At 32.3% G+C, this 16,955-nt stretch overlaps 1 protein-coding gene and 1 long non-coding RNA gene across 2 annotated transcripts; one reads left to right on the top strand and one right to left on the bottom strand.

The window, feature by feature from the left end:
- Window positions 1-217: 217 nt before the first annotated feature.
- Window positions 218-928, bottom strand: LOC146918910 (uncharacterized). The gene is made up of 2 exons (XR_015010649.1): window positions 686-928; window positions 218-509 (listed from the first exon to the last, which is right to left on the bottom strand). It is a non-coding gene; the product is annotated as an uncharacterized LOC146918910 (long non-coding RNA).
- A 5,722-nt stretch (window positions 929-6,650) lies between these two features.
- Window positions 6,651-12,342, top strand: LOC146918909 (vacuole membrane protein KMS1-like). Its single transcript, XM_085712138.1, has 8 exons — window positions 6,651-7,011; window positions 7,756-7,967; window positions 8,401-8,479; window positions 8,761-9,060; window positions 10,401-10,537; window positions 11,117-11,233; window positions 11,581-11,760; window positions 11,850-12,342. The coding sequence occupies exons 1-8, from the start codon at window positions 6,954-6,956 to the stop codon at window positions 12,018-12,020; spliced, it is 1,254 nt and encodes a 417-aa protein (XP_085568264.1). The 5' UTR covers window positions 6,651-6,953; the 3' UTR covers window positions 12,021-12,342.
- The last annotated feature ends 4,613 nt before the right edge of the window (window positions 12,343-16,955 follow it).

Genomic DNA, 16,955 nt, shown 5'->3' with positions numbered 1-16,955 from the left:
CCTAGTAAATTGTAAATGAGCTTATATTTAAGGACACGAAAATTATTCAAATAGGGCTTATAATTAGTTAGGGAGGGATGGATTATCGGCCAAACATTGAACCGTACAATTCTCTTGAATAAAATATGCTAAATATGTTTAAATTCATATTAATAGATTATAAATTACATTATAAGTTAAAATAAGAAGCTTATCATTTAAATTAGTTCGACATACGTTTTACATATCACTAAATTATTAAAATGAGCAAACGACAAAGAAGAGATTGCAAAATACACAATTTGTCTATCACAATATAATTATAACTGATCCGGATTGAAATTGAAATGAAAATATAAAAATTCTTGAGAAACTTATACAATTGAGTTTGTATTCGTTTTGTTTCTGTTCGATACATTCCAAGATTTACATCGCCACCAAAGTTACTCATAGAATACACCTTTCTCTTTTGTAGGTGTTGCCCAAATTTGTATAACAACTTCTTCGCATAGTGGAATGAATTATATTACCTTGAAAGTACAAAGAAAAAAAATACAAAAATTAGATTAATTTATAATGTCGAAAAAATAAATAAATTCATTATATACAAATAAAAGTCTTCATGAGAATCATATCTAGATAGAACAGGTGTATGTGACCGTTGACATTATAAACAAACAATACATGAATGATTCGAACAACTTACTTTGATTCTTTGATTGAGTTGATCTCACAGATGTTATCAGATCTTAGTGTCATGACGATTTTTTGGAGTTTCACAGCACAATTTGGAAGAAATGTGCAAGTGAAAAGGATAAAAGAAACATATGCTATATATAGGAAAATAATAAAAGCAAACGACATCATGAACAATCATGAACAAATAAAAAATATGATGCAAAATTGGTTAATCATAAAATGTTTGATTGACTTACAACCTATAAGGTGACACGTGTTACACTCTAATTGATTTATTTTTAAAAAGTGACATTCTACTATAATTTGATTGGCTCAATACAATTCTACCTATAAAGACATATGATGATTTGTTTAACTTTGATTAGTTAAAAAAATAAAACAAAATATATTTGATTTGATTTTGGTTGAGAAAATAATCAATGATGAAGATGTTTTGCTCCATCTACTTAATCAACAATACCGGAAAAAAATCAACAATAATTGATTATAAATGCCATTTTCATTTTTAACAAAAGTTCCATATATATATATATATATATATATATGGGTTATGATAGAAGACACCTTTTATGAAGGTGTATTTTAGCAAAGTTATAACTAAAAAGTGAAAATCACACCTTAAGGTGTGACTTGTTAAAAGACACCACCAAAGGGTGGCTTATAACAAAACCATATATATATATATATATGGTCAAAATAAAAGTTCCATATATACAACGTGAAATTAAAGTTCCATAAAAGATAAGTAAAGGTGTATATCATTTTCATTTATTTTGAATTGAGATTGAAATTTGAATATGTGTATAGAAACATTGTAGAATTGTATTGGAGAAGTAATAAATGCTAGAAGAAAAATGTAATGTCATGTGTAGTTTGACTCATAAAAGTATTCTTTTATATTATATAAAGATGTGTCCATCTGAACAAATTCAAGGAAGGAAGTATTGTAAAGTTCACAATATTTTTGGTCATCACGGTAATGCTTGTGTTCATCAAGTGATACAATTCAAAAGGCAATCGAAAAAAGATGTCTAGTCTTTAAAGAGAAACTGTCCTCGTGAACTTAGATCAGTGGGTATGGACAAATGCATAAAATATACAAGGTCTAGGGTTTGATCCCCGGCCACCACAAAAAAAAAAATACAAACTAAAACCACCTATACAATTCGACGGAGATCTTTTGCAAGGTTACAATCAATATGCATAATCCCATCCGAACTGGAATACATGTGGAAAACCATAAAGATGGAACATTATGGAATGATTACATATATGAAAATCTATCTTAGTGTTTTAACGGTAGATTGATAGACAATGCTGAAAAATTGTTTCAAATTCCTTAAGTTGAGATGGAAACTTCAACGCTTATGAGTTCTTCAATCTGCTCAAACATTCTGGTAAGAGGATTATGGAGGTAAAGGATAATAAATACTACAACAACCCTTCACAATCAAAAACCTTTGGGGTAGTACAAGAGAAGGCTGACGAAAATGCTTTGTTGGAGATAATGATGTGTCACATTAAGTAATACAATGACTTGTCCACGTGGATAACATGTTAGACAAAATCTTAAACACAAGTCTCATCCTTTATTATAAAAGCTAGAGTTGTCTAGCTAGCATGTTTGCCCTAATCACTAACTTTTTTTTCTCCTAAGCATGTATCTAATCTCAGCCGTTGATTCAAATTCACTGCTAATTTAATCTCAGCCGTTGATTCAAAGTCTATTTTCAAACTATTCATTTCCTCTCTCATACAGATATGTCATAATGGCCATTGAAAACGTAGTTAATGCTAATCAAATCACCATAACTCTTAAAGATTACCACCTCCTACCATTATCATCTCCTACCATCATTTTTATCCTTTATTATAAAAGCTGGACTTGCTTGACTATCTGTTTGCCCTAATTCACCCTTCTTTGCCCTAATCCCTAGCATTTTTCCTTCCTGAACATGTACTAATGACTAATCTAATCCCATCCGTTCAACCTCTATTTTCACACTTGATCACACTCGTTGATTCAAAGTCTACAAATTTTCTCTCATATTACTTAGTTAATGCAATTGAAGACATATTTAATGCAAATAAAGTCGGTCAACAATCCTCTAACTAATTACTAATCAAAAAGTGTTCTTCGTACTAACATTACAATGTTTCACACATCCATTTTTTAAATACAGTCGAAATTATATGCCATTAACTATAATTAAATTGCTATAACTAATTGCTTTAAATAAAACGATATGCCACTGTCCAAAAAGTATTTCGACTTCTCTCAAAAAAAAAGTATTTCGACTAAATAGGAATTACTTTAAATATTTCTATAAAATAGGTTGGTAATTAATTGCTTTTAATTTTTGCAATGAATGGGAATTACTACCAATAGAAGCACAATGATCATTCACATTAATTAGCATTCTATAAAATGTTGTCTTCTCCTTATAACTTTGGTGCATATTTTCGAATCAAAGCCTTAAAAAAACATATGATCCTGTAATTCTATGATGTTAGACCTTACGACAGCAAAATATATCACGGATTTCGCTCTATACTCATGCTCATGTATATTTTGTTTGATAGAAACTTTATGTTAATATCATCTGATTACTCTTATTTTTTGATGAGTGAAATATACCGTAGCTATGGAAGAGCAATAATATATTAACATTGTTCCTTCGCAGATGTTGCACTATGGGAGTATCACGTTGAAGATCCTGCATTTATGCAACTGCTGAAGCTAAAGTGGCACACATATCATGTGGAGTGCCACCCAAACGAGGTATTTTATACAAAAAATTCTGGAACTCAATCATACTGTTAGAAAGTAAAATAGAAGAAAGAAAATATTTTTCTATTTAGTTGCTATAAAGAGCATAATTGATTTATTTTTATATATGTATCCAATACAGACGCATTTGATATTGGGTACAGCTCTCAACAAGGAGATAGACAATGAGTTGAATAGGTATGTCACTTTAATCGATCCAGGACTCAATCAATTTGAGGTTGTCGTGGATAAATATGATGGAAAGCTGTATTTCTCTCATGGAATAGAAGAACTGAACAAGGCTTATAAATTAGAGCATGGTGGCTGGATATCTCTGATCTATGCTTTCCCTCAACTTTTTGTGATTCGGGTTCACGATTGTAACACCCACGGCTGACGAGAGCAGGGGAGTGATCGCCAGTGCACAAGGCACGACAATGAGCAGCTCCCGACAGTTTCTAGAGGAACCGAATCACATCGGAATGAGAGGGATCCTGAGGCCGTGTAGGTATGGGACTACATGGTTGAAGGAATACTTATAAGAATTGTTTGGTACTACCTATATCAACAAGATGCATCTTCTTTTTGGTAGCCCATTCCATAAGAACTCCACAGTTAAGCGTACTTGACTTGGAGTAGTCTTTGGATGGGTGACCTAGTGGGAAGTTTCCCAATAAGCGTGCGAGTGAGGACAAAAACACGCTGAAAAGACTCGTGTTGATTTGTGGGGTCAGTCGGCAATCCTGAAACTCGTCTGGGATGTTACAACGATCGCCATAACTATGAAATCAAGTATCCGAGTTATCTCCCTCCTTTACGATTAAGGCTAGAACAATTAATTTACGGTCCTAATGCAGCACCTTGATCTATCCAGATCGACTACCCCGCTCCTTATCCCCACACATGCGACTGTTTTAAATTTAGTGTCACCAAATGGTTAACACTTGCAGATGTAACATCTGATCAACTGGTATATAATCTTTATAGATTTAGTCACATATTTCAGTTTGTTATCTGTCAATGTCGATTTATTTATAAGATCTCATATGTGTCTGTTTTCTTATTTTACACAAACTTTCTCCTATGCTAAAGTATTTGATAGCATCGTTGACAAGAATTGCAAAGAGTTGGCAATTATTGACGATAGCGGACATCATTGGTTGTTCAATGTGGTCATTCTTTTTGACAAGGGCGAAATCAAGTTTGGAGGGGATTGGAAAATGTTTTGCATCGCAAGGAATCTGTACGAGTGGAAGGCATTAAGGCTTGGAGCAAAAACTTTGGCCCCCCAATGCATTCCTATTTTGCACATTTGATTTTTAGTTGTCTGATGGTTTTGATTACGTGCTATCTAATGTCATGTAATTCCTATTTGATATGTTTTTATTATTTTCAATTGAAGAATGCTATGTTTTGGTTGATTCATTATTTTCATCTATTGTAGACTTTTATATATTGCGATTGAAAACCATATTAATTATATTTTCTTAAAGAAACCAGAATAAGTTCATCTATTAATCTTATTGTTGCAATCTAAACAAATACTAAAACTAGAATAAAAATAGTGAAAAAAAATACAGTCACCGATTTGTAGAAATAATAATAATAGTCATCATGGCTCTTTGATTAATTATGTAGTGACCATGTCTCAAACCATGGACGATAAAGGTCATTTGATTTGCAATATAAGGTCTTAAGAGATCAACATATTTATTTCTTAGAAACCGACAAAATAGGTATATCGTCACATGAGAAATCAAATTTGAATTACTCCATGAGAATATAGTTAATGCTAATTAAAAAACGAATAACTTACTTAATGCTAATTAAAAACGAATAATACACTTTTAATGCAATTAACAACGAATGACGCACTGTTAATGACAATTACGAGCGTAGTTAATGACAATTGAAAACTTTTAACTTGCATATTTTCCTATAAGAATTGCTTTTATGCATTATGCACTAATTACTTTACCAATTACTACCTATTAAAAGCATTTATGACGTACTTATATCAATTGGTCACGAAAAACTTAATACACGGAGAAGTTAATCGACTATGCTATATATGTTATATATCAAATATGCTCCAATAACAAAAAATAACCACAAAAAATATATTAAACACATTTGTCACGCTATATGGAAAAGCTTTGCATCAATATGCACAGAAAATTTAACAACAAATATTGCATCACGAAAAAAATTGATGCAGTATATTTTTTGTTAAATTTTCTGTTTCCATTCTTTACGGTAATGACACTTTTTTTGATGCTCCCCGTTTTTCTTTATGATGTGACTTAAGATCGAGCAGTGCAGGGCTATGTGCAATTCTGTTAACAAGCACACCCTCCGGTCATTATTATAAGCAAAAATTTACATTTTAGATTCATTCAATTAATGATGTATATGGTCTTTATTATAGTCCACATACATCATTTAATGAATGAATCTAAAATGTTAATTTTTGCTTATATTAGTGACCGGAGGGCGTATTCAATTTTATTCAATTTTGTAAACTACCATTTCATTTTGTTATGTATGATATAAAACTTCTATCGGCTATGTATGGTTACATTATTTTCATTGATTCGATTAACTTCTATGTGGTAGGACCCGTGCGGTAGCACGGGTCAATGGTCTAGTATTGGTTAAAAATTATATTTTTATGCGCATTAGACTTTCTTCATCAAAACCTAAAACAAATTAACATTGACGAGGAGTCTACACATAAAAACTTAATTTTTTTTAACAAAGAGAAAACTCGCGTTTAAAGTTTCTCATAATAAGGATCAGAGAGAACATAAATTAATATCCACTTGTACGAAATATTCATTTTTCTTGTGAGAATCCATCATCTTATAAGCGTGCAAATGTAAAAACTAAAAAATTAATCATTCAAATCGGGTATAACCTCAATGGTTGCAAAACTCTTGTTTAATAGATTTAACAATATTGCATTCATAAAACTACGTAAAATATTCATTTTTTTCTTCAAGTAATCTAGCAGTAAGAGAAATTTATTTTAAATGTGAATAAATGAGATGTTCAGAGTTCAAATTTCAACCCTTCCATGCATTATGCACCATCCGTTATCAAATGAGCTTAGTCGACGGAGGACGAATAAAATATTCATTTAATGTCGCATCAAAATCAACTTAGGAGATTTAAATTAGTTGCCTGCCGTGTTGGGTCGGTCGACCAGAAACTAATAAGTTTTTTTTTTCTTTTTTTCCAACCCCCGATCTTTACGCAAAAGCTATCTATCGATGATCTTATTCTTATGTTGTGTTTGTTGCTTTTGTTCTAGATCTGCAAATTTCCATTCCAAAACCAAACAACGCTTTCCATTTTCATTTCTCTTTTAATTCAAGGAAACTTTACTGAATCACTTGTGTCTTTCACCGTTTTAGAAAGCCGCAAAACTTATTATTATTTTTTTGGAAAGGTTATTGTTTGCATACACAAGAAGAAAGATTTGATCTTTAGCATGTGAGTAATAATGGGTTCTGGAAATTTATCACAATCTTCTTCTGGGCACGTTGAAATGTCAATCGAAGGTTAGTATTTTTATTTCTTTCTGTTTTATCATTCACTGTTATATTATTGTTATTGCTATTAATTAGTTTTAGTTGTTCATTTTGTGGTGTTTGGAATTTAACTGGTTTTTTGATCTGTTTCTGCCAAATGGATTGTTTTATCAATGTTTTTGGTTGGTGGAAGAAGGTTTTTGGTTTTTTTCAATGTTGTTTTTATTCATAATAGTTATTGGAAAGTACCCACTTTTTAGTTTTAAATTTGTCAGATTCTCAGTTTAATGTTCATTTGAAGCTTTGTATTCCTCCAAATCCATAGGAATGCATGGACACCGGATACCGATAATAATTTAAGAAAATGAACGTTATTGAATGTAACTACGCATGACGGTGTCTGACACTGACATGCATTGACGACAAACACACTTTCGAAAGGAAATGTTTGTGCTACATAGATCATGATAGGCTGTGTTATGGTTAAATTTGTCTATAAGGGTTATAGAAGTTGTTGCTATGTTTCATCACAAAAAAGGTTGAGGTCTAGGTAGGTGGGGGCGGAGAAGGAAAATTGCTAGGTAAGGATCAGAAATGATTGACAATTTGAACATAAACAAGTTTTGACATGATCAATGTTGGCCTGAAGATAAAGCATTAAGTTTGCTAGTCATTGTCGAAGTTTTGAATCTATTTGCAAACTTGGCTCGCCATTATGGTTGAAAATTCTCCAGAAAGTAAAATTATGTTGATTGATATGTCTTTATTCTGTAGGGCTTCATGAGAAGCACAAAATGGAGCTAGAAAATTTGACTCTAACAACACAACCTTTCAAAACATTGAAATACTCCACATTGGCTGTTATTCAATACATAAAGAAAACAATGTTGTATTTATTGGCAAAAGGAGGGTGGCTTATGCTTTTCAGTGTTGCGGTAGGGACTCTCGGTGTAGTGCTTATGACCCTTGGTTGCCTTCATGAGAAGGTAATTTTATGTATTCAGTCAGTAACTTACAAATAGTAGTTCAGTACCAATAAGTGTTCGATTGGAAACAAGTTATCTTTATTTCTGTTTACTAGTTTAGGATATTATATGCAGATGACTACCTTGGTAATCTAATCTAGAAATTCAGACTCTCCTAAATGTGCAGAATGTGGTAATAGTAGAAAACTTGTCACCAGCCTAAGTGTTCTTATTAGTATTTGATATTATTGTGGGAAGACTAAGCTAATGAGTAATGAAGATGAAAATTCTTTTGAGTGTTGAAACTGTAGATCCTGGATAATTTTTTATTTATTTAAATTTCTATCTTAATACACCCATTTAAGTAGACTTTCATTTTTTTTTTTTTCAGATAGTTTTGTTCATTTTGTTTAGATATTCACTTGGATTCTATAAATGCTTGTTCTTTTTGCAGCATCTTGAGGAGTTTCTTGAATATTTCCGCTTTGGACTCTGGTGGGTGGCCCTTGGGGTTGCATCTTCAATTGGTCTCGGTAAGTACAATAGGTGTTCACCAAAATAATTTATCTCCATATCCAGATAATGGTTTGTTAAAATATAGAAATATGAATGATCGGTCCTTTTTGTAGCTTATGTGACTTGATCTTAAAAAAAAAGCAGCAGTTTTTCAATATGTACATTGCATTCTTGTAAGGACATACCATTCCTTTTGTCATCATATGCCATGTTGTCTTGGTCATCGAGTTTGCATTTTCCCTCTTTTATATGTCTTGGTAAATGATTATATGTTCTCTTATCCATTTATTCGGTTCAGGATCTGGTTTGCACACATTTGTCCTATATTTGGGTCCCCACATAGCATTGTTTACAATTAAAGCAATGCAGTGTGGCCGAGTTGATTTGAAAAGTGCTCCATATGATACAATACAGTTAAACAGAGGTCCTTCATGGCTTGATAAAAATTGTTCTCAGTTTGGGCCACCTTTATTCCAGTCAGAATATGGTACACGAGTTCCACTTAGCAGCATTTTGCCTCAAGTTCAGATGGAGGCTGTTCTATGGGGTTTGGGAACTGCGATAGGGGAGCTTCCTCCTTACTTTATCTCCAGGGCAGGTAAATCCTTACTAGTTTATCATGTGCTATTTTCTTAGTCACATATAACAAGGTCATTATTATTTTGCCATGATAATTTGATTTCGGTACCACATTAATGTTCAGAAAAAAGGCTCACCATTGGAATACTTTAATATCACTTTTCACTTCTGTCTTGTATTTTTACTTGCTGCTTTAATATGACGGTGCAAAGCTCTGAAACTTACTTCTGTTATTTACAAAAGGGATATTTGGAATAGCTTGTTTGACCTTATCTCGTAACATTCATTAATACTCAAGTTAGTATTTGGATAACATTGAATAGTTTATGACGTGTCATAAGTTGTTTTCACTTTCAGCTTATTTCAATAAATTCCGTTGAATAGTTAATGAACAAGAGCTTAATTTGCTCTTTGTAATAGCCTATTTGATAAGCACTTAATTAAGTTCTTCACCCTAACACGCCCTGCATCCTCTATAGGTGAAAATGAAAAAGGAAAGTTCTTCATAGTTTTTTTTTTGAGGAAGGAAAATCCTTATTAAGCAATAAAATATACGACTGGTTTACTGTTGCTTCTGTTTTTTCAAAACAATGGTGTATACCTGCTTTGGAAGCTTTTATCCTCATGGTTATCTACATGATGCAAGTAAATGATTGTGTTCAACTCCAAAGATTATCATATTGTTTTGAATCCCATGGGATTGTACATTTTTCATGTGGTCTTTAAACAATGCATCATGTTGCGTAGTGTACTTCAAAAAGGAATGAAAAAGTTAATCTTGAGGCTTGGTTATGAAAATAACATGATTTGTTTGAAAGTTTGGATCCATTAGCAAATAATGAAGTAAATTAGGTAATACGTGATTTGTGCATAAAACAAAGTAAAGTGTTTGGCCTTGTCTGTGGTTGGAGAGAGAAAATATCATGAATGTGGCATAATGTTTTCACGTTATTGTATGTGAGAGTAGTCATATTTATACTTTATGTCATAATGGCCTTTGGATTGATCTCTTATTCAAAATCTATCCGATCTTATCGACATTCCTTATGATTTTATCTCAATATATCATGTTTTCCTTCCATCTCAACAATATGATCAAACTTTTGGGATTTGATAAGTTATTTGGGATAATTGCTTTCTATATTATACCTATAATGCGGTTTTTTACTGGGTAGAAAGAGCGGAAGCAACAAGTTTGGGTTTTGTTGGAATAAGCTTTGTTATTTCAAAACCAAAAATAGCCTTCTTTCTCTAAGGCCATAGTTTCAAGCTTTAGTTCAATTCCCCTAATTTGGTCTTCAGTATTAGTTTGGATTTGATTTTTACATTATTCTAACTCTCATCAAATCATTCCTGTAGCACGTTTGTCTGGGAGCAGAATGGATGCCATGGAAGAGTTAGATAGTGAAGATAAAGGAGTCTTGAATCAAATCAAGTGCTGGTTTTTTTCACACACACAGCATTTGAATTTCTTTACCATTCTAGTGCTTGCTTCGGTTAGTATCCACTTCATGCTTCATTCTAGTATGACCTTATCTTTGTCAAACAGTCTCTGCAAATAAAAGTTAAGCTTAGTTGAATGAATTTAGCCCTTCAGCTTTTTAACTGCTATTATTAAGCCCCTCCATCACTTTCCAACAATTCTAAACTTTCAAATTTCGTATTTTATTCAAAATTTTCACAAATTGTTGCAAACAATTTCTACTCAAAACACACCAATCAACATATGAAGTTTCACTTAAAACTTAAAAAATCTTCAGTATATAAGTAGAATACTCTTTAGTGTATGTTTTGTAGGACAACTTACATTTTTCAGCTGAAATCTTTACTCAATCAGTACTATAACTGCTCACTATGTTTGAAATCTTCATACAACTTAGAACGTAAATAATATTCCAATTATTAAGCATCACAGTGCTTTTGAGCATTTTTTAGTTCCGCCTGTTCTCTAAAATATAAAATATGGGATTGAGCAAATAGATTTGTAGTTAGCAGTTCTTTTGTTTGAGGTTCAGTTCAACCTCTAATATAATGCTCCATCAGTATGTAAGCTTATAACTGAATATATATTTCAGGTGCCAAATCCTCTATTTGACCTTGCTGGTATCATGTGCGGACAATTTGGTATTCCTTTTTGGAATTTCTTTCTTGCAACCTTGATTGGAAAGGCAATTATTAAAACTCACATACAGGTCTGTATAGGGTTGGATCTCTCTTCTCCCTCACCTCCTAATCTATTCTTTTTGATGTCTTTCATTTGCATTGCAATCACTCCAAATTTTAACCTATAGCTTGCTAATTGCAATAAAATGGCCATTTTTGACCTCATATTAAACCAAGTTGTGTCAAAGTTTGACCCCGAAGGGCCATTTTTATGTCTGTATATGAACCAAATTGACGTCACTCATAACTTTGGAGGACAAAAATAGTTGTTTACTTATCATCACTCATTAGAATAAGAAATTGACTCAGGCACAAAGCTAGCAGCCTCTTTGTCAAAAAGTTTGACTGACCAAGTAATGTTATATTCTTTTAACAGACGATATTCATCATCTCAGTTTGCAATAATCAACTTCTCGACTGGATAGAGAATGAATTTATTTGGGTTCTCGGCCATATACCTGGTTTTGCATCCGTCTTGCCTAAACTCACTGCTAATCTCCATGCAATGAAAGATAAGTATCTGAAAGCACCCCATCCAGTTTCCCCAAATACTAAGGTACCAAATCCCGTTGATTTTTAGATACACATCTATTTCTACTTCTTTTTTTTAATGAAAAGTTATATCATATGTATCATCATCTTCAGGGGAAAAAGTGGGATTTCTCTTTTACTTCAATCTGGAATACTGTGGTGTGGCTCATGCTCATGAACTTCTTTATCAAGATAGTGAATTCAACTGCACAGACGCATTTGAAGAAACAGCAGGAAAGCGAGCTAGCTGCATTAACCAAAAAATCAGATTCAGATACACAATGAAATGCTTTGATGTTCTGCAACTGTTGCATTATTCTTTTTGCGGTTCATCCTGCAAGATCGAAGTTGAGATTCAAATTTCAGCTATTCCTGAAGCCCCCTATTGGAAGTTACTCCTTAAAATCTTCTCTAATAGTGAATACACAGAGTAGGTAACAAAAGTTGCCACTTTTATTTCAAGAGTGTAACTTGGGGGCAACCATTGTTTGGATATCAGATTTATAGATTTTAATTTAACCTCATATATATTAGCTACTATCACATTTTGGAATCATGGGATTCCTATAATTCTTTTGCAATGGAAAGCAGATTATTATATACTAAAGATTGTACTCTCTCATTTAACAACATCCAGAACTATCGTTTTATTTCTTTTTTAGCGACTTTTGCTAGAGAGGTATTATTTTAGATGTACTTGTTATATACAAGATGAATTAAAACATTAATTTATCACATTAACGTAGGCAGTATAGAAATAAAATATTTGTTATTGTTGGTAATTTGCAATCCCTATTTTGTACTTGTCTCGGATTAAGTTTCGAACAAAACATTCTCATTTTGTGTCAGTAACAAACATTTTCTCCATCTATTTTTTCCTCACCTGTTTAGAACACTAAAACTTCTCATTTTATGCAATGTGCCACGTGTCCCGTGCTGGTTCTTTATCTTCAAACACTATATCATATAAACCATCGTGTCCCACACACCATTGTCTGCTTGCAACTATATGATAACAAAATTTCCTTCAACTTTATGGATACTTTTGTATCACATAAAACATGAAAGACACTCTTGCATTTGTACCATTTTGCATTAGTTTGATGGTTTACTTCTCTTTCTTGAAAACAACTGAGACATTCCTTCATTTTAACTACATTAATTTATTTCTTTACAAACAAAAATCAATATTGTGTTGAGAACATTAACATATTTTCTCTCTAGAAGGATAAAATCGTAAAAGTAATATCAATTTGTGATAAATTTAAGGTGTGGTATGATGCTTTGTTTTGGTTGGATATTAATAGTGTTTTACCCAATAATAGCTTTTTATATTACTTTCAATTTAATGACTTAGTTACTCATCATGGTAAAGCAATGCGTGAACGCTTACACTCAATATGGTTGATCTGAATTTTGTCGATATAGAAGTGTACCATAATGCTATTGTTTTTTCATCATGATGTTTCATTTGATTTTCATCATTGGAATATTCAACTTCTCATATGTTTAAGTGTTAATACATTCCTTGGTGTTGAATTTTGGTTTGTGTTCTTGTGGGTAGCATAGTGTTTTGTTGTTTTGATGCCTTGTGAACTATATGTATTTTTTTTTCTTAATACATTATCTATGAATTATTTAAAAGGAAAAAAATTTTAGCACTTGAGGCCATGCGTTGCCTAATTTTGATTTTGATTTTTTTATTGTTTTTTTAGGCCATGAGATATATACTTGTATGCCATTTATGCTTCAATAGACGAGATAATGACTCAAGAGCTGACTTTATTTTCTTTTTGGTTGAGAAACTCAAGTGCTAACTTTTTGATATAATACTACTACTAAAAACCAATAACAAACACATGCTAAACGATTTAATTTAATGTTCACAAAGAATTAGGGTTTGATTCTGTTAAATATTAAAGGATTTTGCTAACATGATGTACCATAAAAATAAGTTTTTTGATGAACTTTTTTTTTTAATTCTTTTTAAAAAAGTGAACACACAATTATAAAATAATATACTATATTTAGCTCTTTAACATGTGTGTTTAACCCTTAAAAAAAGTGTTTTAAGACATTTTTTTAGCATTTATCTTTAAAGTAATGAGTTCCAATTAGTCACAGAGTGGAATACCTTAGGCTTATTGTAATTACCAAAATGATCGTATAATTAATCTTATCCAAAATATGATGAAGTGTAGACAGCTTTCAAAAAAGATAGAGTAGGAATTAATGTGTGGATGAATTGTGAGATGAAACTTAGTGAAAACGTGTTGTGCATTAACCATTACTCATTACTGATTCATTCATTGGCAAAGTTAGTTAATGGATAAGAAAAAGTTACCAACACTTTTGGGTAGGAAGATTAGCACCAATGTGAGCATTATTTATCCGTGACATCCTTTATTAATTTCCCATTCTTCATGTGAACAACAATTTAATTTTAAATACATGACTTGACCAATTTGCACCAATGCTTTATTGACATTACCATCACAACTACTACAACTAGGATCTTCTCTTATCCAAATTGGAGATACTAGTATATCTAAAGGCTCTTCCAATTCGAATATTGCTACTACCATTGTTTTGGACGAGGAATTTTCAACTGGTCAATTTTGAGGACTTTATACATGCATATGCTTTTTTACTAATGTTACTTAGCAACTTTCTGTTTTTCAATTTTCTTATAGTGGTTTACACGTCATTAATAATAAGAAAACTAAAAAGAACTGAAAGTGATTAAAATTAAACAAAAAGTCAAAATACTCAGCCTCCACAGTGTGAATCCTCATATTTGGGGTCATATTATTATCTTAATTTTGAATTGTTTGTTTAGGACTGTTCAACAAGAGTTTATTTTTATGCTTAATTTGTATAAGTGGCTTTTGGGAATTTTAAATTCTAAAAATATTTATAAAAAAACACGTAACACTTTTATGGGTGACTACCGTGAATTCGCAATAAAAATGGTAAATAAAATAGTTTTTTTTTACTACAACTGTAAATAAAATAGTTGTTCAACTTTAAAATTGCTTTATGTTTCAGATGCATCGTATCATTAATATTTGACTTATTTTAACATTTGACTTTTGATGGAATACCAAAAAAGGGAAATGAGTGCTAAATGGCAAAAAATCCAAATCATTACTTAAGTTCAATTTTCGGCTTTATTGCTACTATTACAGTTATTATGGATAATGTTTATATCTCTGCATTATTTTTTAACTTTCCTGGTCGGTGTTGGTACAACTAATTCACAGCATTATCTGTTAGATGTAGTTGTAGTTATAGTCAGGGAAGGTGAGAATTGGCATTAATAGTAAAAGCTCAAATTGAAATGATAGAAAGTTAATCTAGTTGGTTGGTTTGAATTTGATGCGAACATCCTATAAATATTGTATATTTAAATTTGTTGTCATTATAAGGAATTTGCTGTTGAAATCCTTTCTTACTCCATAAGTTATTGATCTTTTGTTCTTTTATGTTTTAACACATATTAAGAAGAAAAAAAAAATACGGCTAATGGATAAATATAGATTAATTTATCTTAATTCAATCCATTTTTTTTAGTTCATTGAATAAATAATGTATCCGATCTATATATAGGTCAAATACAATAGTTATTCAATGAACCTAAAAAATTAGTTTTTTACTTATAAATGTAACCGGAGGGATTACTAATATTAGAGTATAGTGACAAGGTAACTTGGAGTACAAGCAATCTAGATAACTTGGAGAGCAAGTAATCTAGTAGAAAGTTAGTTAGGGAGTTAGTTACTCCAAATCACTATAAATAAGCTACACCTATGTACTATTTCACATCTTTTATTCATTTGCATCTTTGTGATGACTCCTAGAGAGAACTATACAATCTATCTCTCCATTGCATTTGATCTAGAACCATGGAATCCTCTAATTCATAACATGGTATCAGAGCGCTATGGAGATAGCGAATTTGATCCAGTTTCTGATGAAGAAGAAGATTCCGATGGTGATGAAGAAGAAGATCTTGAAGCTTCCGCATCAGCAACCTTGTGTTCTTCAGCTTCACAAGTTTCCATCGTTTTCGGTAGTTTCGGTGAATCGGTTTCTCCTCCTCCTCCTCCTTCACCATGGATCGCACCAGTCGTTGATGGATTCACCATCAAGATCGGTGACATCCCTTGTTTTCTGGAAGATTCTTGTGGCATCGATCATGAATCTGTGTTTGATGTTTCGGATGAAAACCAGAAGATTCAAGATCGTGATTCAGAGTTAACTGTTTCTGCCGAATCCAAGAATTCGAACAATCGCGAATCTGAGTTCACAGTTTCTGTAGCCGTTGCCAAGAACTCGAAGCATCTCATCATCAATACGGTTTTCTCATGCTCTGGACCTGTTTACGGCGTTTGCTGCTTCGTCGGAAAACAGGAACCAATCGCTTCTGCAGATAACAACAAGAATCAGTTTCAGTTCTTCAATCTACATGACGAATTCATTGTTGATTTTGATCCCGGTGGAAGCTCTTCGATTTCGCTGTTTTACGTTTACAAGGTCCTACGTCACACTTCTTTTCGGTTACGGTGGATGCCTTGGGATAGAGGAAGAAAACACCTTGCGTTCTTGACTTCACCAGCATCAACGAAGATAACAAATTTCAGGTTTAAAGCTTTTCTTTTCTGGACGAAGATAACAAATTTCACTTCAATTGAGAGAATCGTGCGTTTGGCGATGTGTTTTGTGTTTGGCGAAGAATGTTTCAGTGGCATCTGTTTGCAGAAGCATTATTCGATTAAGTCTGTTGGCATAATCACTTTTTCGATGCAACATATCAAAGAAATAAGCACGCATGTTTCTCAGTTATCCTTCTTCATTTCAATTCCAGACACGGTTTGGGAAAAGCTATTTTGGTTCAGTTACTTTTTCAGATTCAATTAAGATGCAAGTTTGGAAAGAAAGTGATGTTGAATTCGTGTTTGGATCGCTACATCTGCACAAGCGTTTGGCAAGAATCAATTTCCAGAATCATTTTTTTTAGCAGAAGCAACATAAAAGCGCTTTTGGGATTTGTTGTTCATGGTTTAGCTACTTGATTCAATGAGTTGTTTTCTGCATAATCACTTTTTGTGCAAGCTGGTTGCAACTTTTAGGAAGAAAGAAGAAGAAAGTAGCTTTGTGAAGAGAATCACGTTTTTGAGGACTCAGAAAATCATCATGCTTGCTTTGGCAATCTCTTCT

The sequence above is a fragment of the Medicago sativa genome, chromosome 5 (genome assembly GCF_051527215.1).
Source record: "Medicago sativa cultivar Bolivia chromosome 5, Bolivia_mono, whole genome shotgun sequence".
Taxonomy (NCBI): domain Eukaryota; kingdom Viridiplantae; phylum Streptophyta; class Magnoliopsida; order Fabales; family Fabaceae; genus Medicago; species Medicago sativa.
This window is presented reverse-complemented; position numbering and strand designations above follow the sequence as displayed.